The 22,184-nt window shown below is 41.2% G+C and overlaps 1 protein-coding gene across 3 annotated transcripts in view; it reads left to right on the top strand.

The window, feature by feature from the left end:
- The window catches only part of ALDH9A1 (aldehyde dehydrogenase 9 family member A1), a 28,536-nt gene extending 22,772 nt beyond the window's left edge, over nt 1-5,764 (top strand). The window contains exons 9-12 of one of the 3 annotated variants that reach the window (XM_067728501.1): nt 213-354; nt 3,316-3,428; nt 3,623-3,699; nt 5,010-5,764. In XM_067728501.1, the coding sequence (XP_067584602.1) occupies nt 213-354; nt 3,316-3,428; nt 3,623-3,681 (314 nt within the window). In that variant the 3' untranslated portion in view covers nt 3,682-3,699; nt 5,010-5,764. Of the gene's footprint in view, nt 1-212; nt 355-1,069; nt 1,143-3,315; nt 3,429-3,622; nt 3,700-5,009 lie in introns of those variants that run through there. The other 2 variants (XM_067728500.1, XM_067728502.1) reach the window with 2 other exon arrangements.
- Nucleotides 5,765-22,184: the final 16,420 nt, after the last annotated feature.

Genomic DNA, 22,184 nt, shown 5'->3' with positions numbered 1-22,184 from the left:
AGATTTAGAATGAACACAGAGGCCATGGCTCCTTAATACGTAGTGTTGAATCGTCATGCAGAAAGGATGCTCGGATTTATATTCACACTGAAAATGTCACATTGAAATTTCTCTAAAGCCGTGTATTCACTGTTTACTATGAACAGGAAATTTTAACGTGCCAGAAATAATCATTCCTTTGCTGATGTTTGGTTTTTTAATAATGTTTGCAGCTAATTGTAGAGATGACATGACCTGTGTGAAAGAAGAGATTTTTGGACCGGTTATGTCCATTTTATCATTTGACACTGAAGCTGAGGTTCTGGAAAGAGCCAATGATACCACTTTCGGACTAGCAGCTGGTGTCTTCACCAGGTAGGTGGGGAAGGACACCCCAAGTGGCTTTGAAGAAATGGGGCTGCAGTGTCTTCTTAGATATTTAATTGATCTTGTTCCCTCACTGGAGTTTGCCCTCACTGCATTTTCATCAGCACTTTCTATTTGCTTCAGTTAAAGTCAAAAGATGGCAAAGTAGCATTTCACAGTTAGCCCTGAATAGCCAGAGAACCCTAGTGTTGAGTTTAAATTAAGCTATTAGCTTTATTGATGAAAATTCTATCCTTTTTTCATTCATACATTGAATAAATATTTAAGTTTCTGATCTATGTAAAGCATCATGTTAGGTGCCTATTAAAAACATGTATGTCAAGGAATTTAGAAATCCATAAGCATATAAATACTGGGCAGTATCCTTCAAAGCCATGATTTTTAGCTTTATAGAAGTCCCTAAATTGGAATGCATTGTAACACATGTGGGCCTTTTTTCTATTGTTGTGTATTTAGGGTGCTATTTCCAGTTTTAACTGTTGTAAGTAATGTTGGGATTAATATCTTTGTACATAAACTTTAACCACTATAAGAAAAACAAAAAGTGATTTCGGAGAAAAATTTCTTAGAAAATTCTTGCAGGTTGCTTGTTTATGTACAAATTCTGATTAGTCTTTGGCAGTAGTAGGCAGTTTTCTAAGACTGTTTACACTTGGGATTATGCAGTTTCTTTAGTGACATACAAGGTTATTATTTTTTGTAGATTTGTGGTCAGGAACGTGGGATGGAAGACCCACGTCTCCCTTGAGGACCTGATGTAGTAGCTTCTTTTTGAGTTCTGAAGAAAAAAGTGAGGAGCTACTTTTTTTTTTTTTTAATAGACTTTATTTTTAAGAGCACTTTTAGGTTCACTGCAAAACTGAGTGGAAGTACAGAGATTTCCCAGCTACTCCTGCCCCACACATGCATAGTCTCCCCCATGATCCACATCCCCCACCAGAGTGGAACAGTTGTTAGAACTGATGAAGCTACATGAACACATCTTTATCACCCAAAGACTATAGTCCACATTAGGGTTCACTCTTGGTGTGCAATCTATGGGTTTGGACAAATGTATAATAACTTGTACTCACTGTTGTAATATCATACAGAGTAGTTTCACTACCCTAAAAGTCCTCTCTGAGGAGCTGCTTTTTTGTTTGTTTGCTTTGTTTTGCTTTGCTTTGTTTTTTTGGGCTGTGCCTCACAGCTTACGGGATCTTATTTCCCCGACCAGGGATTGAACCCAGGCCCTTGGCAGTGAAAGCACAGAGTCTTAACCACTGGACCGCCAGGGAATTCCCAGGAGCTGCTTTTTTTTTTTTTTGTATATATATATGTATATTTTAAAATATTTATTTATTTGGTTGCGCCAGGTCTTAATTGTGCACGTGGGCTCCTTAGTTGTGGCAGGCGGGCTCTTTAGTTGTGACATGTGAACTCTTAGTTGCAGCATGCGTGTGGGATCTAGTTTCCTGACCAGGGATCAAACCCAGGGCCCCTGCATTGGGAGTGTGGACTCTTAACCACTGCACCACCAGGGAAGTCCCAGGAGCTGCTTTTTTTGATTTGAGGATTGAGTGGGATAAGTCTCTCCTCTTGCTTTGCTTCGCCACCAAAATACAGACAAAGGCCAGTTACAAAGGAGGGTAACTCCTTTTTTTTTTTTAAAACAGCTTTGTTGGGATAATTCATATACCAAACAATCCACCTATTTAAATTGTACAATTCAACAGTTTTTAGTATATTTACAGATTGTGCAACTGTCATAATCTAATTTTAGAACATTTTCTTCATTCTAAGAACAATAACAGTTACTCTGCATTTTCCCCTCCCCCCAGTCCCTGGCAACCACTGATCTACTTTGTCTTTATAGATTTGCATATTTTGAATATTTTACGTAGATGAAATCATACAGTATGTGACCCTTCACGACTGGCTTCTTTCACTTAGTTCATCTACTGGCTTCTTCTCAAAGTTCATTTACTGTTATAGTACGTATCACTACTTTATTCCTTTCTACTACTGAGTAATATTCTGTTGTATGGATATATCACATTTTGTTTATTCATTGACCCATTGGTAGACATTTGGGCTGTTTCTACTTTTTGGCTATTATGAATAATGCTCCTGTGAGCATTCATATATGAGTCTTTGTGTAGATATTTGTATATTTCATTTCTGGTATATACCCAGGAGTGGAATTGCTGGATCCTATGGTGACTCTGTGTTTAACTATTTGAGGAGCTGCTAAACTGTTTTCCAAAGTGGCAGTACCATTTTACATTCCCATCAGCAATGTATAAGGGTTGCAGTTTCTCCACATCCTAGTCAGCAATTGTTATTGTCGGTTCTCTTGATTTTAGCCATCCTAGAGGTCGTGCAGTGGTGTCTTGTATCAGTTTTGATTTGCATTTCTGTGAGTTGTCTTTTTACTTTCCTGATAGTCTCGTTTGCAGCACAAAATTTTAAAATTTTGTCAGTGTAATTATTCTATTTTTTCTGTATCTGTTACTTTTGGTGTCATGTTTAAGAAGATTGTATCTAACCGAAGGTCATGAAGATTTATTCCTGTTTGCTTCAAAGAGTTCTGTGGTTTTCACTCTGACATTTTAGGTCAGTGACCCATTTGAGTTAATTTTTGTGTGTAGTGTAAGAAAGGGATCTTCCTTCATTCTTCTGCATATGTATATCCAGTTGTTCTAGCACTATTTGTTGAAAAGACTATTTTCCCCCATTGAATTGTTTTGGCACCCTTGTTGCTGCTGCTTATTTTATACATGCGTTTGGATGAGACTGTAAAATTCAAATCTTTGTCTATTTTGCATGGATGGTATAAGGTTTTAAAACACTGTTTGAAGAAACAAGAATTTGGCATTGTTTTGAGACCCTTAGAAGTGACCGACTAACTTTTCCTGGTAAGATTGTAGCAAAAGAAACTGAATAACCAATGCATTTTTTTCTTCATAGGGACATCCAGCGTGCCCACAGAGTGGTGGCTGCGCTTCAGGCTGGAATGTGCTTCATTAACAACTATAATGTCAGCCCAGTGGAGTTGCCCTTTGGTGGATATAAGAAGTCAGGTGAGGATCTGGGAACTGTGAAAGCAAACCCCCGTCTCTAGAAACACTGGTCATAATTCAGTCCTTATGGAACAGGTTCCTAAACCCGTGTGTGTATCAGAATCACCTGGAAAAGTATATGAATTCCTGGTCCTCCCCAGGCCCACTGTATCCGTCTCTGGGAATGGAAGCTGAGTATCTTTATTTTTTTCCAGAAGCTCTCCAGAAGTCTTTGATGTGTAGACTGGATTGTGAACAGCTGACATATATCTGAAAAAGGTTTATCTCATGGGTAGGATTACTTTTTCCTCACAGTCTGTGATTGCCATTAAGTGTGAAACCACCCCTAGGCGTTCTAACCATGGCAAGTTTGTAAATCTAGTCTGTTAGGAGATTTGAGGCATCAGGAACATAGCCATTACTTTGAGGTTCTTTCTTTGGAGTTTGTTGCTAATTTCACCAATTCTGTATGAAAATTGGTTTGGACTTTGTGGGTGCACCATTCTAAGAGTCCGACCCCTACTCTCCTGGCAGATATTTATGGCCATCACCGTGTTGGCAAACATATAAACATGGATGAATGATGATGAGATGGTGGGTGTTAATTTGACAGTTTTATTTGGTATTGCGTTTGGTATCATTCTGGCATTCTCTAGTCATACTTTACTAGTCCTTCTTGTCCCTATGGGGTACCTGGAGGAGCTGTAACACAGACCTAAATGCAGGGTAGGAACCAAGGCTCTGTTTTATTAATTCATAACCCTCAGTTTGTTTGGAATCTGCAGCTTTGGCCTCAGTGGGGCCTCTGAGGCCAGCTTTCCCTTCCCTAAACCTGAATCTTTGGATCAGTGCCCATGGATATGCCTATATGAGATGAGAGGGACAGAAAGCTGGCCTAACATGCCCAATGGGCTCCATGCTGAGAGGATTTGGAAAGGAACAAAAGGCAGAGTGAGGCCTTAGCAGGGCCATTGTGTATGTCCCATTTGGAATGATGCCCCCTGGAGAGGTGCATTTTTGGAGACTGGGCCTTGCTCTTAGGATGCAGAGCCTGCCTCCGTCTGGGGTAGGGGACACAAGGAAGGCTGTCCTGTAACCTCATCTACTATTCATTGGGCAGTGTCTTGGCTTTGAGTAACCTGAGAGCCTAAAGGGTCCACTCCCCACGTGAGTGGACAGAGTATAAATAGTAGGTGCTCTTACAGATTTAGTATAAGAGAAGGTTAATAAGCCTATTATGTAGAGTTAAGTTTTAAGTTAGCACTGACTTTCAAAGGCATCAGGTTGATTGATAATTGTAGAGAATGCTCTAATGCTTGATAAGAAAGTCTGAACATTTTTAGACCTTAGTCTAGAAGAGTAGATACTAGAAGTTAAGAGTCGTACTGGTAAGAAATGAAACCTAAATAGTTCCCCATCCCCGAAGGCTAGTGTGTTACTTTTCCCACGTCTAGCTCCACAGTTAATACATGCAGTTGAGGACTTGATCCCAGAACTTCTTGGCTCTGCACTCTTCTCCAGCCCTGGGAGCAGTGCCTGTTTCTGCAGGTCACTGGCTGGATTACCGCAATGGCTCACCCTCACCCCTTCTCTTCCTTTCAGGGTTTGGCAGAGAGAATGGCCGTGTGACAATTGAATATTATTCACAACTAAAGACTGTGTGTGTGGAGATGGGTGACGTGGAGTCTGCTTTTTGAAAACGTGCAGAGAAGCCAGTGAACACGGCCGGGCCTGGGAATAATGAGAAGCGGCTCTCTTGACCGCGGCGGTGCAGCCACCTACCAGTTTAGATCCAGAATGTTGGCCATTCAGGATAAGAGAATGGTTCAGTGTTACTCTTCATCGCTCAATCAATTTCCTAAGTGAAAATATGCGTAAGTGCCTTTTAGATGCTAATCAAGAAAGCTGTGATTTTCCTTAAAGCAAATTTCTGGGAAATCTTTGAGAGCCACTAGCACACTACTGGAAAACAGGGGGAGGGACCAGGATTGTTCTTCCACAGAGCCGACCCACTGACAGGTTCATTCTCTAGCTTGCTTTAAAGAACCCATGCCTTTATAGAGGTTCCTGGGGGAATCAGCAGAGATTTCTGCTCCTTGACGTTTTTAAAGACATGGCCCCTTGTCATTCCATTCAGAAGGCTGGCAGTCAGGAGAGAGGGCTTGGCTAATTAATAGACGGGTCTGTTTGGTGTGAATGCTGACTGGCCAGAGCCAGCGCTGCGGGGATGGGGGAAACCGGCTCCAGTCCTTGAGTTACAGCTTGCTGTCTTACGACAGAAGAGTTTCCTTTTAAACGTACAGATTATTTGTAATCCACTGCAGTATACTGAAACTAAATAAATCACACCGTCAGTCCTTTCAGTGTCATGTTTTGAAGCTATACACATCTCAGGGTTATAGGAGGACACAGGATAGGGCTAAAGTTAAACGTTTAAGGCAGAGGATTTGACCTTCTTTGCAGTGAGTACACATGGGCAGGCTTCTGTTGCTGTAATGAACTTTCAGTGGCCCATTCAGACTTCTGGGCTCCATGTTCTTCCCAGCCCAGATAAACTGGGCCTGTCCTTAAAGGGCTGTCAGATCATGGTGACTTCTCAGACTGTTGCAGTGATCCTCATCTTGCCCTCTTATCTTCCCTTCAGGGGAATAATTTAGATTTAATAGTGGTATTAGGGTTCTCCAGAACCAATAGAATAGAACAGATACGTATAAGAGAAGATTTCTTATAGGAATTGGCTTACGTGATTATGGTGGCTGCGAAGGCCCCCAGTCTGCTATCCACAAGCTGGAGATCCAGGAAAGCTGGTGGTGTAAAACCAGGAGTGCTGCTGTCTGAGGGAAGAAGATGGATGTCTCAGCTCAAGCAGAGAGAGTGAGTTTGCCCTTCTTCTGCCTTTTTATTCTATTTGGGCCCTGAATGGATTGGATGATTCCCACCACATGGGGAGGGCCGTCTGCGTTACTCAGTTCACCAGTTCAAATGCTGATCTCTTCTGGAAACACCCTCATAGACATACCCAGGCATCCCATCGCCCAGTCAGGTTGACATGTAAAATTAATCATCACGGTAGCTAAGAGGTAAGGGATGATTCTTGTTACTGGGCCTGCATCTGATTATCTACTATGATGGGCAGAAACTGTAGTTAGAGGATGAGAACAATTGAATCAGCCTCTCTCGATGGATATTCGCACAGCGGGCACATACATGATACCGAGCAAGGCCAACAATGATCTCACCCTGGGTCTTCGGGGGTCACTCTGGGTCCTTGTGTGACTTCCACAGTAGGAGCTGCCTGGGAGAAGACAAGTTTCTGGCAGTTCCTCTGAAGAGAAAACAGCCAGGGAAAGGGAACCAACATTTGAATACTCCCTGCGATCCATCTGCTACTTCCCTTCTCATTGAATACTCACACTAAACATGAGGAAGTCGTTAGCCCCAATTTTCAGGTGAAGAAGCTGAGAATTGGAGAAGCCTGGACCACAGCCAAGTCAGTAAGTTGAAGAGTAGAGTTCCAATCCAGCTATGTGGGACTTTAACTCTTACGCTTCCTGCTCTCCTTCCCCGATTCCTAGACCTTAACTCATTGTATTCATTCCGTATGACTGCTGTAACGAATTACCACAAATGTGGGGACTTTAAAACAGCACATTTATTACCTTGTAGTTCTGGAGGTCAGAAGTCCAAAATGGTTTCACTGGGCAAAAACCAGGGTGTTGGCAGGGCATGCTCCCTCTGTAGGCTCTAGGAGAGAATCTTTCCCCTCCTTTTCCAGTCTCTAGAGCTGCATTCTGTGGCTCATGGCCCCTCCTCTTTGTTTAGCAGCAGCAGCTTAGCATCAAGTCTCTGCTTCCATTGCCTTGTTTCTCTGTGTGGTCAGATCCCCCTCTGCTTCCCTCTTATATGGACACTTACGATAGCATTGAGGGCCCACCAGATGGTGCATAATAATCTCTTATCTCAAGATCCTTAACATAATCATATCTGCAAAGTGTCCTTTTGCCATAAAATATTCACAGGTCCCGAAACTTAAGATGTGACATAGCTGGTGGGGGGCATTATGCAGCCTACCGCACCCAGCGTGGTCCAAAGTGTGTTCCAGGATGTCATCAGCTATCGTACTTCACAAATTTACCTGAACAGAGATTCTTGTTTGTTAATGAAGCATCTTAGGAGAGTAATAATATGTACAAAATGCACTTAAGGAAACATGATTTAACCAAGAGGCCAGGCCTTCCTTTGATGTGGAAGAAGCTGTATCATCTAGTTAAATGCTCCTGGAGTCTCCTTTTTCTCTACTAGTATTTTTTTTTTAATATTTATTTATTTGGCTCCACCAGGTCTTTAGTTGCGGCACACAGGATCTTCGTTGTGGTGTGCAGGATCTTTAGTTGTGGCGTGCAAAGTTTTAGTTGTGGCATGTAGGCTCTTAGTTGTGGCATGCGGGATCTAGATCCCTGACCAGGGATCGAACCCGTGCCCCCTGCATTGGGAGCATGGAGTCTTACCCACTGGACCACCCAGGAAGTACCTCTACTAATATTTTGATTAACTTTTGAAAGTTAAGCAGAAGGTACCCTTCTTTTTCCTTCTGCCATCTAATATTATCTCCTAGCGGTAACTACTGTTAACATTTGGGTGCATATCTTTCCTAGGATTTTCTTAAAGGTAATAACTTCCAACTAACCCTGTATCCTCATGAGGCCACGTGTAAATTTATTCAACTCATGTCCTTTTGTATGCATTTTAAGATTTATTTGGTTGACAGCTTCCTGTGCTACAGTGTCATTTAACTGCTACTGATAGAAGTGGTTTTGGAATTGTATTAATGAGAGAAAGAAGAAAACCAAGACCCATGTTGGCTTACTCCTTTGCAATAGCTCAGAGTCCTGATCTCTGGCTTGGCTTTTCTGTGACTCCAAACAGAGGCAGTCTCTCACTTCGGCAGGTTTTTTTCAGACAAAAGGTGGCCACTGGGTCCCTTCTTTCCTCCTGCTGCTCTTTATTTCTTACACCTTCAGTCCTCTTGCTGCCTAAGGCAAGAATCTGGCAGAAGGAAGGTGGGCTACAGTTTACTGACACCATCCACGGAGGTCATCCACCAGGAGCTTCCGGAGAAGGGGGGCAACCCTGAGTTCCTTGCCTGCTTCTTCCAATGCCAGAGTCTCCACCCTAGCTTCTCTGAAATGTGTAGTTCTGAGTTTGGCTTTCCTCAGAAGTAAAAATGATTCCTTGGTTTTTCTTATACCTAGAGACCTATCTTTGTATTTCTTTTTACAGTGTGAGGGGGAAAAAATCAGCAAAGGGGAAAGAGGAGACCGAGTCTTAGCAGTTAAATGATGCTGTGAAAAACTATCAGAAAGTCAGATCAGCAGTGAGCAGATCTCTTCAGAGTAAATCAGCATTCCTCATGCTCTTGCTTAAGGCCCTGCTGCGGCTTTTAGTTCAGTTAGAACACAGTCCAAACTCCTCACCGTGACCACCACTGCCCTTCTCTGATTCCCACCTCTGTCACTCTCCCCGTTCACCTGTGCGTTACTCTGCCAGGCCTTTTCTTGCCTCAGGAGCCTCACACTCACTGTCCCTCTTCCCCAGAGAGCATGTTTTTCTAGATCTTCACCTGTAGGCTCCTGAAAGCCAAAAGCTAAACATTCACCTCCTTAAATCTGCAGTTGGCCGCACACATCCTCATCCCACTACACTGTTTTATTTACTTCAAAGCATTTATCACTGTTTGAGATTACAAGCTTATTATTTCTCCGATTAGAATGGAAACTCTAAAAGCCAGAACTGTCATGCCACTGGGCTCAGAAAGTACCTAATGTTTGCGTGAGTGAAAGGATTCGAAGGGCTGGGGTAGAGCCTTGGTACTCAGTGTGGCCCAGGGGCAGCAGCCTGTGCTTGTTTGACCTGTGGAATCTCAGTTCTCACCTCAGGCCTCTGAATCAGAATCTGCATTTTAACAAGACCCCCAGGAAGTTCTTACACAGTATAGTTTGCCAAACACTGGTTTTAGAGCAACGGTTCTCAACTTTGGACACATGTTTGAAATACCCAGAAAGAGCTTACAAAATACCGAGATTCTAATTTAATTGATTTGGGGTGTGGTCTGCTCATCTGGATTCTTAAAAGGTCCCTGCTGGGGTGAATTTAGGGGACAGACAAGGTTGAGAACCACTGCTTTACTGCTGTGCTATCCAAGTACAGTAGCCAGTAGCCACATTTAGCTATTTAAATACAATTAAAACTAAATAAAAACTCAGGTTTTTAGTTGCTCTCATCACATTTCAAGTACTCGATGCCACACATGGGTTGTGGTAACTATAGTGGACAGTGCAGTTGAATAATACTTCCATCATGTCAGAAAGTTCTATTGGACAGTGCTGCTTAAGAGAGGGAACTGAGAGAGCTGTTTTCGATTGAGTTAGGAGAGCATCTTTGGAGGCAAGTGATATAGGGATGAAAGGAAAGTGGGGCAAACTCTGGGGGTGTCCTTGGAACATAAGAAGATAACCTGGTTGCTGATTTTGATGGATGAAGTTTCACCAGCAGGTGGCTCTCCTGCTTCCTACCACGTCTTGTGCTGGAAACTGAGCTGGCCCTTGGCCACGGGAGCACCGCGCTAGGTTTGATCCTCAAGAACCTTATACAGTAAGGACAGGTGGAGGTCAAGATGGCGGGATAGAAGGACGTGGAACTCACCTCCTCCCACAAATACATCAAAAATACATCTACATGTGGAACAGTTCTCACAGAATACCTGCTGAACTCTGGCATAAGATCTCATACAACCAAAGCTGTAAGAAAGATCACCGGGTAGGACAAAAGAAAAAAAAAGAAGTAATTAGGACAGCACCTGTCCCAAAGTAAAAAAAAAAAAAAGTAATTAGGACAGCACCTCCCCTGGGAGGGAGCTGTGAAAGAGGAAAAGTTCCCTCACTCTGGGAAGCCCCTTCAGTGGCTGGGAGATCAGCTGGGACAGAAAGGGAGCTTCAGAGGCTCGGAGGGCAGTGCAGTAGCTGCATTGTGGTAGGCAGAAAACAGACCTACACAGACGGTCCTGGCCATGGGCAAACTAAATGATGCAGAAGAATGAATAAGTGATCTGGAAGGTAAAATAACTGAAATCACCCAGTCAGAACAGCAGACAGACTAATGAAAAAAAATGAAAGCAATATATGAAACCTATGGGATAATGTAAAGTGAGCCGATCTACACATAATAGGGATCCCAGAAGGAGAAAAAGGGGATCAAAAATGAACTTGAAGAGATTTTGGTGGAAAACTTCCCAAACCTACAGAAGGAAACAGATATCCAGGTACAGGAAGCACAGAAGGTCCCAAACAAGATGAACCCAAACTGACCTACACCAAGACATCTAATAATTAAAATGGGAAAAGTTAAAGCAGGCATCCTGAAGGCAGCGAGAGAAAAACAGAGGGAACCTCCATAAGGCTATCAGCTGGTTTCTCTACAGAAACATTGCAGGCCAGAGGGAGTGGGAAAATGCATTCCAAGTCCTGAAAGGGAAATATCTGCAACCTAGGATACTCTACCCAGGGAGAGTATCATTTACAATAGAAGGAGTGTTGGGCTGCACCCTGCAGGCCTATAAGCCTTGTACTTGCCCATCCTTGAGACCAAAGAAAGATCCTGGAGTCAGTGATAGAGACCTCAGTGGTTTAAAGGGTGGTGGATCTTTTATGTCTGAAGCAAGATCCTGGGACGACACCCCACCATGTGTGGCAGACAGTGGGTAGGACATGGCAGCAGTCTTTGTTCCTGGGGCGAGGGCGAGGTTACCAGTTATAGGGGGAATTGAGGTCAGGATGGCTTATCAGTTACCAGGGAAACTAGCAGAGGGGCATGCTCTTCACCACCCCATTAATAAGTTATCATGGTGGAGATATTCTGATCTGAAGATTAGAACAGTCACTAGCTGGGTTGGGGGCAAGTATGTAGGAAGGTCAGTCATGTGAGTAGGGTGTAGGTGAAGCAGGCACTGGTTGAGCAGGGGATGTGCAGAGAGCAGCCATCTTGGTGGCCTGATCATACACTCCACCCCTACGTACGCTGCACGACCCTCACAATCTTGGTCTGCCCTTCTTCTGTGATATCCCTGGGGTCAGGTGTGTAGGGGGGCACTGCAGCCAGATGCCACAAATACAGATGGCAGCAGCCAAAGAGCATCAAGAGTAAGATACCTAGTAGGCTAAGAACAGTCATTTGCCAGAATGTGGGCAAATTTTGGAGCCAAGCACTTACTGGGGTAATGGAGAGGGAGTCAATAGCAGCAGTGCCCTGTCTGGTTATAAAGAAGGTAAGGCCAACCCTGTTTTTCACAAATCCCGAGCAACCCCCATGGGGAGGAGAAGGCCTCGGCTCTAAAAAATACATTCTGGTGGAGTCAGCAGTTACCCCATGTTTTGTTAGGGGTGGACGCATTAGGTCTTTCCAAACAAAAAAACAGTTAATCACACTAGTTGGACATGTGTGTCCAGAAGCCAGCCTATTCCACTCCACACAGCATAGCCTGGGTGGGGGGCTCATGGGCAGTCAAAGTGTATGATGTGTTACATGGTAATGTTTACCGACAGGGTCCTTCTGACGTACTGGCATGTGGGACAGGACGATGGTAAGGGTCTTCCCCTGCCCCTCCCCCACCCCGCCACTGTCAGTCGTCTCCACATGGTCACATTAGCCAGGTCGATTTTTCATGGAAATCCAGAGGAAGACAAAAACGGCATCTTGCTGTTGCCATTAACCCAGCAATTAGACTCTTTTCTCAGTGAGGTTATTGTTGCTGCTCAGTCCTCAAATAGATTTCCTCCACTCAGGCTAGGAACAAAATGTAAGACACCTGACAGGCACAACACAGGGAAGATCATGACCATTAAGCAAAATACAAGCCGTATCCGTATTCTGAGATAATATCAACCACAGCTGCCTGTCGTTTTTGTGCAGGTCTGTAATATAGTTCAGAAAACAAGTTTTCAGTAATACAGGAATATGTCCAAAATCACACCTACAGTGGCCACCTAGGCTCCTCCAAACTGGCTGTTGTGGAATTCCTCAGAAGTCTCAGACTGAGTTCCCAAAAGGCCTCTCAAGGCCAGGAAAGCCATACCAAGGCCTGCCATCAACTCTGCCTTGGTGGAGTCCCCTCTTGTAGAAGTCCCCCAAATATTGAGATTCCTGCACATGCCAGGAGACAGTCTTTCCCATTCACCTGCTTGGAACCCAAGAGTCTTCAATTTCTGGAGGAACCAGGTAGAGAGAAAAGAAAAATGTTTCAATTCTACCCAAAGGTATAGTTTAACAAATTGCTGGAAGTCATAACTAACTTGAAGGGAAGGGCTTCCCTATATCTGGAAAACATAGATCAAAACCAGTAATACTCCAGACAAAAACCATAAAAATTATAACCATATATACCAGTTCACTCAGTAACCAATCCTTTTAACTTTTTATGAGATCATCAGGTTTTCCATTAGCATTGTTTGATTTCTTACCCAGTTCAGCACTGTGAGCTGAAACTTCTGAGACTTGTGCTTGTCAAAAAGTCCTTCCTATGAATCTTCTTGAAGATGGAGCACTTTTTGCAAGAGCATCAGAGTACAACAATAATTGTCTATAAATGACAGAAGACTTAAAAAGGTATAGTTAAACATCTGATTACAATGTAATCAATAAAGAAACTTGGTTATAATAACTAAAATTATGACATTATAATCTTAACCCTTAAAAACCTCAATCTCTGGCAAAAACCAAGGAGTAAGTAATTGTGAACTTTTTTTATACCAGCATTTCCTGATTGGAAAACTTACGCTTTAGTCTTCCTCTCCTAAGAAGGCAAAGGTAGGTAAACTTAGACCCACCTGGCAATTAATGTTCCAATATTTTATCCTATTTGAAATGACCCAGATAGTCAATGAATTCTCTTCATTTAGTTTCAAGTTGCCAAAATCTGGAGAGACTATTTTAGACAGACATTCCCAAAACATAGTAATTCCTAGAGAGTTTGTCCCAAATCTCTTATCTCATTTACATTTCCTTAAAGTTTCATTATATCAAGTTCTTTTCTTTTTTTAATTAATTAATTTTTGGCTGCGTTGGGTCTTCGCTGCTGTGTGCAGGCTTTCTCTAGTTGTGGTGAGCGAGGGCTACTCTTCGTTGTGGTGCATGGGCTTCTCATTGTGGTGGCTTCTCTTGTTGTGGAGATGGGCTCTAGGCGCACGGGCTTCAGCAGTTGTGGCATGTGGGCTCCAGAGGGCAGGCTTAGGAGTTGTGGCACACTGGCTTAGTTGCTCCACAGCACGTGGGATCTTCCCGGACCAGGGCTCGATCCTGTGTCCCCTGCATTGGCAGGCGAATTCTTAACCACTGCGCCACCAGGGAAGTCCCCAAGTTATTTTCCTTGCTGACAGATTTGCAACAGATATATTAAGGTCTTATTTTACCTCTTGTAAACCTAGGTACAACAGAAGTATTATACTTAACACTGATGACTCTAAAGACATATCTATATTAATCAAACCAACAAGCTTAAGTAGTTTCAATAGCAGATATCAGTTCAGTACTGAATATTTCCCAGATCATGTGAACCTGAAATTCATTCTGGACAGTTTCTTTTATCTTTCTGAGAATTTATGTAAGTGCTTAATTTCTTTTAAGCCAATTAAACAGAGCTCATCCACAAACCAATCTTCACCATGCCATTTGGAGACAGAGACACATCATATTTATAAGGTACACATAGACATACATATATCTATATAGACACAGAGACCTCACAGTTTTCCTAGAGTTTAAGAGGGTCTCTTTTTCCCCCTTCACTCACAGGTAGATTATTTACATCTCAAAGGCACAGGAAGAGAAATACCATTTCCTTCTAGAAAGCTAATTTCCTCTAATGGCATATGCAGAAACCAGTTTTAGAATGTCAGGAGTCCCATCTTGGACATTTTCATGGAATTTTTTCAATTTCTGAATAGCTAATTCAGTTTAAACAAATAATAGTGATAGACAGTAGTACATATCATTCACTCACATTCATATCCATCACTTTCAGAGGAACATGCATCAGCACTCAAGTTACCAGGACCCCCTAACAAGGGTCAAAACCAAGGAGAGACAACAGGATTTGGACTCATATACTGGGGCACTCATGCATACACCCAAGATTAAAGCCAAACCAATTACAAAAGGCTCATTTTAATACAGTAGCAGAGCCATTAGGCCATTGTTCTCCATACTCTCTTGTCAGCCCTCATTCATCAAGGACAGCCACCACAGGGCCCCACATACTAGTGGATAGCCACCCCAGGATTTCCCCTGCAACTTATGGGCCCCATGTGTAGTGGACGGCCACACTGGGATTTCTCCCACAACTTTTGTACCCCATGTGTTAGTGGACAGTCCCTGCAACTTTCCATTCCCTGTCCTTATTTCCTGATATCTCTGTGCTCACAGGAGTTTCCTGGGTCTCCTTGCTGGCTTTGTCAATTGTTGGGCTGCACCCTGCAGGCCTACAAGCTCTGTACTTGTCCATCCTTGAGACCAAAGAAAGAGCCCCGAGTCAGTGACAGAGACATTAATGGTTTAACGGATGGGGGAATCTTACATGACTGAAGCAGGGTCCTGGAGCAACACCCCACTGTGTGTGGCAGATGGGCAGGACATGGTGGCAATCTTTGTTCCTGGGGTGAGGGCAAGGTTACCCATTATAGGGAGAATTGAGGTCAGGTTGGCTTATTGGTTACCAGGGAAACTAGCAGAGGGGAACACCCCCTCACTGCCCCTTTGATAAGCTATCAATCATGGTGGAGATATTCTGATCTAAAGGTTAGAACAGTCATTAGCTAGGGGCAAATATGTAGGAAGAACTAGCTGAGGTGGGGGCAAGTATGTGTAGGAAGGTCAGTCATGTGAGTAGGGTATAGGGGAAGCAGGCACTGGTTGAGAAGGGGATGTACAGAGCAGGAGAAAAACCGTCTTGGGTGGCCTGATCATACAAGGAGAGAGAAAGAATTTCTCAGACATGCAAAAATTTAAAAGTACAGCAAGACTAAATCTATCCTGAAAGAAAGATTGAGAATCTTCTCTAAATAGAAAAGAAGCAAGAATCTATAAAGGAAAGAGAAAATCACAATAGGAAAGTAAAACACTAAAATAAGCCAGTATATAGATTTTAAAAAAATCAAAAATTTTTTGTGGAAGTGATTATAACTACAATGAACAGCAAAAGGATAAGCATGAAGATGTAAAAGAGGATATCAGAATCATAAAATGTGGGGGATGGGAGTAAGAAAAATATAGATTTTTTTCTTAGAATGTGTTTGAGCTTATATGACTACCAATCTAAAGCAAATAGATATAGTAATGGTTTAACATACTTGAAAACCAGGGTAACCACAAACAAAAACATACAATAGATTCACAAAAAGAAGAGAACGCAAGCATAATACGAAAATAACCATCAAACCACAAAAGGAAAAACAAAAAGAAAGGAACAAAGAAGAAATACAAAATCAACTGGGAAACAAGGTTTAAAATGGCAAAAAAAAATACATATCTATTAATTACCTTAAATGTTAATGGACTAAATGCTCTGATTAAAAGACATAGAGTGGCAGATTGGATAATAAAACAAGAGCCTACAATATGTTGCCTATAAGAGATCCACTTTAGGACGAAGGACACACAGATTGAAAGTGAGGGGATGGAAAAAGATTTCTTGCAAATGGGAATAACAGGAGAACGAGGGTGTAGCAAGATCCATATCAGAAAAAAATAGACTTTAAAACAAGACTATAAAGAAAGATTAAAAAAAGGACACTATATAATGATAAAAGGATCAATAAAAGAAGAGGATATTATACTTCTTAACATATATGCTCCCAATATAGGAGCACCTAAATACATAAAACAAATACTAACAGACATAAAGGGAGAAATTGATGGGAATACAATAATAGTAGGAGACGTTAACACCCCACTGACATCAAGGGACAGATCTTCCAGACAGAAAATCAATAAGGCAAAAGAGATCCTAAATGACACAATAGAACAGTTAGACTTAACTGATATTTTCAGGACATTACATCCAAAAAAAAACAATACACATTCTTTTCAAGCACACATGGAACATTCTCTAGGATAGACCACATACTAATACACAAAACAAACCTCAACAAATTTAAGAGGGTAGAAATGATTTCAATCATCTTTTCTGACCACAACAGCATGAAACTAAAAATCAACCACAGGGACTTCCCTGGTGGCGCAGTGGTTAAGAATCCACCTGCCAATGCAGGGGACCCAGGTTCGATCCCTGGTCTGGGAAGATCCCACATGCCACGGAGCAGCTAAGCCCGCGATTCACAACTACTGAGCCTGTGTGCTGCAACTACTGAAGCCTGCACGCCTAGAGCCCATGCTCCGCAACAACAGAAGCCACCACAATGAGAAGCCTGCACACCACAAGAAAGAGTAGCCCCCATTTGCCGCAACTAGAGAAAGCCTGTGCAGCAGTGAAGACCCAACGCAGACCAAAAAAAAAAAAAAAAAACACAGAAAGAGAAACGAGGAAAAAAAATGATTACACGGAGACTAAACAACACGCTCCAAAAAAACCCAATGGGTCAACAATGAAATCAAAGAAGAAATTTAAAAAATACCTTGAGACAACTGACAATGAAAACACAACTAAACAAAATCTATGGGATGCAGCAAAAGCAGTCCTAAGAGGGAAGTTCATAGCAATACAGGCCTTAATCAAAAAACAGAAAAATCTCAAACAACCTAACCTACCACCTAAAAGAATTAGAAAAGGAACAAACAAAACCTAAAGTCAGCAGAATGAAGGAAATAATAAAGATCAAAGAGTAAATAAATAAAATAGAGAGTAAAAAACAATAGAAAAAAATCAAATCAAGAGCATGTTGCTTTTTTTTTGGGGTTGAGTTGGGTCTTCATTGCTGCACACAGACTTTCTCTAGTTGTGGTGAGCAGGGGCTACTCTTCGTTGCGGTGCACAGGTTTCTCATTGCAGTGGTACCTCTTGTTGTGGAGCATGGGCTCAGTAGTTGCAGCATGTGGGCTCTAGGGTGCACAGGCTTCAGTAGTTGTGGTGTGGGGGCTGTAGAGTGCAGGCTCAGTAGTTGTGGCACATGGGCTTAGTTGCTCCGCGGCATGTGGGATCTTCCCGGACCAGGGATCGAACCCATGTCCCCTGCATTGGCAGGCAGATTCTTAACCACTGCATCACCAGGGAAGTCCCAAGAGCATGTTTTTTGAAAAAATAAAATTGATAAACCTCTGGGCAGGCTCACCAAGATGAAAAGAAAGAAGATCCAAATAAAATAAATGAAAGAAGAGAAATAACAACTGATACCACAGAAATATTAAAAACCATAAGAGAATACTATGAACAATTATATGTCAACAAATTGAACAACCTAGAAGAAATAGACAAGTTTCTAGAAACATACAGCCCACCAAAACTGAATCAAGAAGGAGTAGATAATTTGCACAGACCAATCACTAATCTGCAATTTAAAAAACTCCCTGCAAAGAAAAGTCCAGGACCAGATGGCTTCACTGGAAAATTCTACCAAACATACAAAGAAGAACTTATACCAATCCTTCTCAAACTCTTCCAAAAGACTGAAGAGGAGGGAACACTCCCAAAGTCATTCTATGAAGCCATCATCACCCTGATACCAAAACCAAGGACACTAACAAAAAAGAAAACTACAGGCCAATATCTCTGATGAATATAGATGCAAAAATTCTCAACAAAAATATTAGAAAACCAAATCCTACAAAACATTAAAATGATCATACACCATGATCCCAGGGTCACAAGGATGGCTCAACATATGCAAATCAAAACAAAACAAAACTGCTTAGTTTACTTGGAAAAAGTATGCAGCTTATAGCTATCTAATCAAAAGTCAGAAGTCTTTTCTATTGGCATAGAGAAACCAGGTGAACTATTAATTTATAGTCCAGTTACAAGCATAATTTATCCTTCAGTGTTGGTCACATGAAAATATTAACATCATAGTAATACTTCTTTGTTTATTCAAAGTATATGTAATCTAATATGTACATATATTTCCCATTACCTGTTGGAGCTCATGCAATATAATCTATTGTAAAGTTTTCTTTGGTTCAACTTTTCCTTTGTTTCAATGGGATAAGCCTTAAAACTTTTCCATAAAATAAATTACTTCTCCCGATACGATTTGATTTTAAAAAATACACAAGTCATTTGATGTGACACACCACATCAACAAAAGAAAAGACAAAAACCACATGATCATTTCAATAGACACAGAAAAAGCAATTGATAAAATTCAACATCCATTCATGATAAAAACTCTTACCAAAGTGGGTATAGAGGGAACATATCTCAACACAATTAACAGTGAACATAATACTCAGTGGTGAAAAGCTGAAAGCCTTCCTGCTAAAATCTGGAACAAGAGAAGGATGCCCACTTCTGTTCAACATAGTACTGGAAATCCTTGCCACAGCAATCAGAAAAGAAAATGATATAAAAGGTATCCAAATTGGAAGGGAAGAGGTAAAATTGTCATTACATGCAGATAACATGATACTATATTTAGAAAACCCTAAAGATGCCACATAAAAACTACTAGAACTGATAAAACGAATTCAGCAAGGTAGCAGGATACAAGATTAACATACAGAAATTGGTTGCATTTCTTTACGCTAACAGTGAAATATCAGAAAAGGAAAGTAAGAAAAAAGTCCCTTTTAAAATCACATTTAAAAAATACATAGGAATAAACCTGACCAAGGAGGTGAAAGATTTATATCTGAGAACTGTAAAACCTTGATAAAGGAAACTGAAGATGATTCAAAGAAATGGAAAGTTATCCCATGCTCTTGGATTGGAAGAATTTGTATTGTTAAAGTGGCCACACTACCCAAAGCAATCTACAGATTTAATGTGATCCCTATCAAATTACCCATGATATTTTTCACAGAACTAGAACAAATTATCCTAAAATTTATATGGAACCATGAAAGACCCAGATTGCCAAAGCAATCCTGAGGAAAAAGAACAAAGCTGGAGGCATGACCCTCTCAGACTTCAGACAATACTACAAAGCTACAGGAATCAGAACAGCATGGTATTGGCACAAAAACAAACATGGATCAGTGGAACAGAACAGAGAGACCAGAAATAAACCCACACACCCACAGTCAATTAACCTTTGACAAAGGAGGCAAGAATATACAGTGGAGAAAAGACAGTCTCTTCAGCAAATGGTGTTGGGAAAGTTGGAAAACTGCATGTAAATCAATGAAGTTAGAACACTCCTTCACACCATACACAAAAATAAACTCAAAAGGGCTTAAAGACTTAAATATAAGACATTACACCATAAAACTCCTAGAAGAGAACATAGGCAAAACATTCTCTGATATTAAATCATAGCAATGTTTTCTTAGGTCAGTCTGCCAAGGCAATAGAAATAAAAGCAAAATAAACAAATGGGACCTAATCAAACTTATCAGCTTTTGCACAGCAAAGGAAACCATAAAGTGACAAGACAACCTATAGACGGGGAGAAAATATTTGCAAACGATGCGACCCACAAGGGCTTAATTTCCAAAATATACAAACAGCTCATACAGCTCAATAACCAGAAAAACAAAACCCAATCAGAAAATGGGCAGAAGATATAAACAGACATTTCTCCAAAGAAGACATACAGATGGCTAACAGACACATAAAAAAAAGCTCAACACTGCTAATTAGCAATGGATTAGAAAAATGCAAATCAAAATTACAGTGAGGTATCACCTCACACTGGTCAGAATGGCCATCATTGAAAAGTCTACAAATAATAAATGCTGGAGAGGGTGTGAAGAAATGGGAACCCTTCTACACTGTTGGTGGGAATGTAAATTGGTACAGCCACTATGGAGAACAGTATGGAGGCTCCTTAAACAACTAAAAATAGAGTTGCCATGTGATCCAGCAGTCCCACTCCTGAGCATATATTTGGAGAAAACCATACTTCGAAAAGATACATGCACCCCAATGTTCATAGAAGCACTATTTACAATAGCCAAGACATGGAAGCAATCTAAATGTCCATTGACAGATGAATGGATAAAGAAGATGTGGTGTGTGTGTGTGTGTGTGTGTATAATGGAATATTACTCAGGTATGAAAAAAATGAAATAATGCCATTTGCAGCAACATGGATGGATATAGAGATTATCATACTAAGTGAAATAAGTCAGACAAAGACATATCAAATAATATCACTTATATGTGGAATCTAAAAAATGATACAAATGAACTTATTTATAAAACAAATACATTCACAGACATAGAAAACAAACTTATGGTTTCCAAAGGGGAAAGGGGATGGGGGAGGGATAAGTTAGGAATTTGGGCTTAGCAGATACAAACTATATGTAAAATAGATAAGCAACAAGGACCTACTGTATAGCACAGGGAACTGTATTCAATACCTTGTAATAAACTATAATGGAAAAGAATCTGAAAAGAATATATATATATACATGAAACTGAATTACTTTGCTGTATACCAGAAACTAACACAACATTGTAAATCAACTATACTTCAATTTTAAAAAAAAGAACCTTATACAGTAAGTATTATCATTATCCTCAACCTACAGCTGGGCAAATGGAGGCTTAGGGAGGCTAATAAACTCAAGGGCATATAGCTACCTGTGGGGGGGGGGGGGATACTTGAGGTTCAGTATGGAGCAACGGTAGACTGGTATGGTTCTCTAATTTCCACCTGTAACAGAACTCAGAATGTGTTTTTCCATAGAAATAAACTGACTCTTTGGAATGTACCCTGTGGAACAGCAGTGAGTGGAAGCAGTACTTATGCCCTTTTTTTTTTTCCTCCATGAGACCAGGGAATTTAATAGAAACTAGCTTGCCAGGCAGGGTTATTCTCTATGGCATTGATACAAACTGGATTCTGCCCAGCCCTTGCATGCCCTGGAAGTGTGTTGGTGGAGGAAACAGGGAAATGAAAAGGCAGAGCTCTGGGTTCCCCACTTCAACCACAGCACCCTTTCATGTGTTGGGTTCCTTATAAAACTTCCTTTGGGCCTATTCTATAATAGCAAAATGACAAAGATGGATCATATTACTTTGAAAAGCATACCCTGTTAAGACTTCAAACAAAGGTGAAAACCCAACTTTGTCTCCATGTCTCCCCTGCCCTGCTTCACTGATGCCTCCTATACTCTGATGAGAAAAGAAACCTTAACAAGTTCTCCAATCTCTTTAGGTGCATTTCTTATCAAACAAAAACCAAAAAGGCAAAAATCAAAATAAAATCAACCCAAACCACAACCCTAGCTTATTACAAATTTTTAATTATATTATCTTTTTAAGTCAGGAACAAAAAAACCATACTATTCATCACCACCATCATTTCATAAAGGGACATTTTAATGTAAAAAAGAATACAAGTTAAAGCTTTATGAAAACAGTCCTCATTTTTCTTATTTTGTTCTCCACTGGTGAAAATTTCTCATGAACCAACACTGATCTAGTCCAGCTTTTTCATCCAATGCCCTGAGGACTCCAGGCAGTCACCTGGCCAAAGCTGACCATCTTCAATTGCTGACCAGGGCATTCTATCCTTAAATGTTTCAGCTCCTCAAAGTGGTAGTGGGGTACAATGGAAAAAGCATGGATTTGAGAGTCAGGCCTGGGTTCAAATCCTATCTAATCCTCAA

The sequence above is a fragment of the Pseudorca crassidens genome, chromosome 2 (genome assembly GCF_039906515.1).
Source record: "Pseudorca crassidens isolate mPseCra1 chromosome 2, mPseCra1.hap1, whole genome shotgun sequence".
Classification (NCBI taxonomy): domain Eukaryota; kingdom Metazoa; phylum Chordata; class Mammalia; order Artiodactyla; family Delphinidae; genus Pseudorca; species Pseudorca crassidens.
Note: the sequence above shows the minus strand (reverse complement) of the source record. Positions and strands in the feature narration are given on the sequence as shown.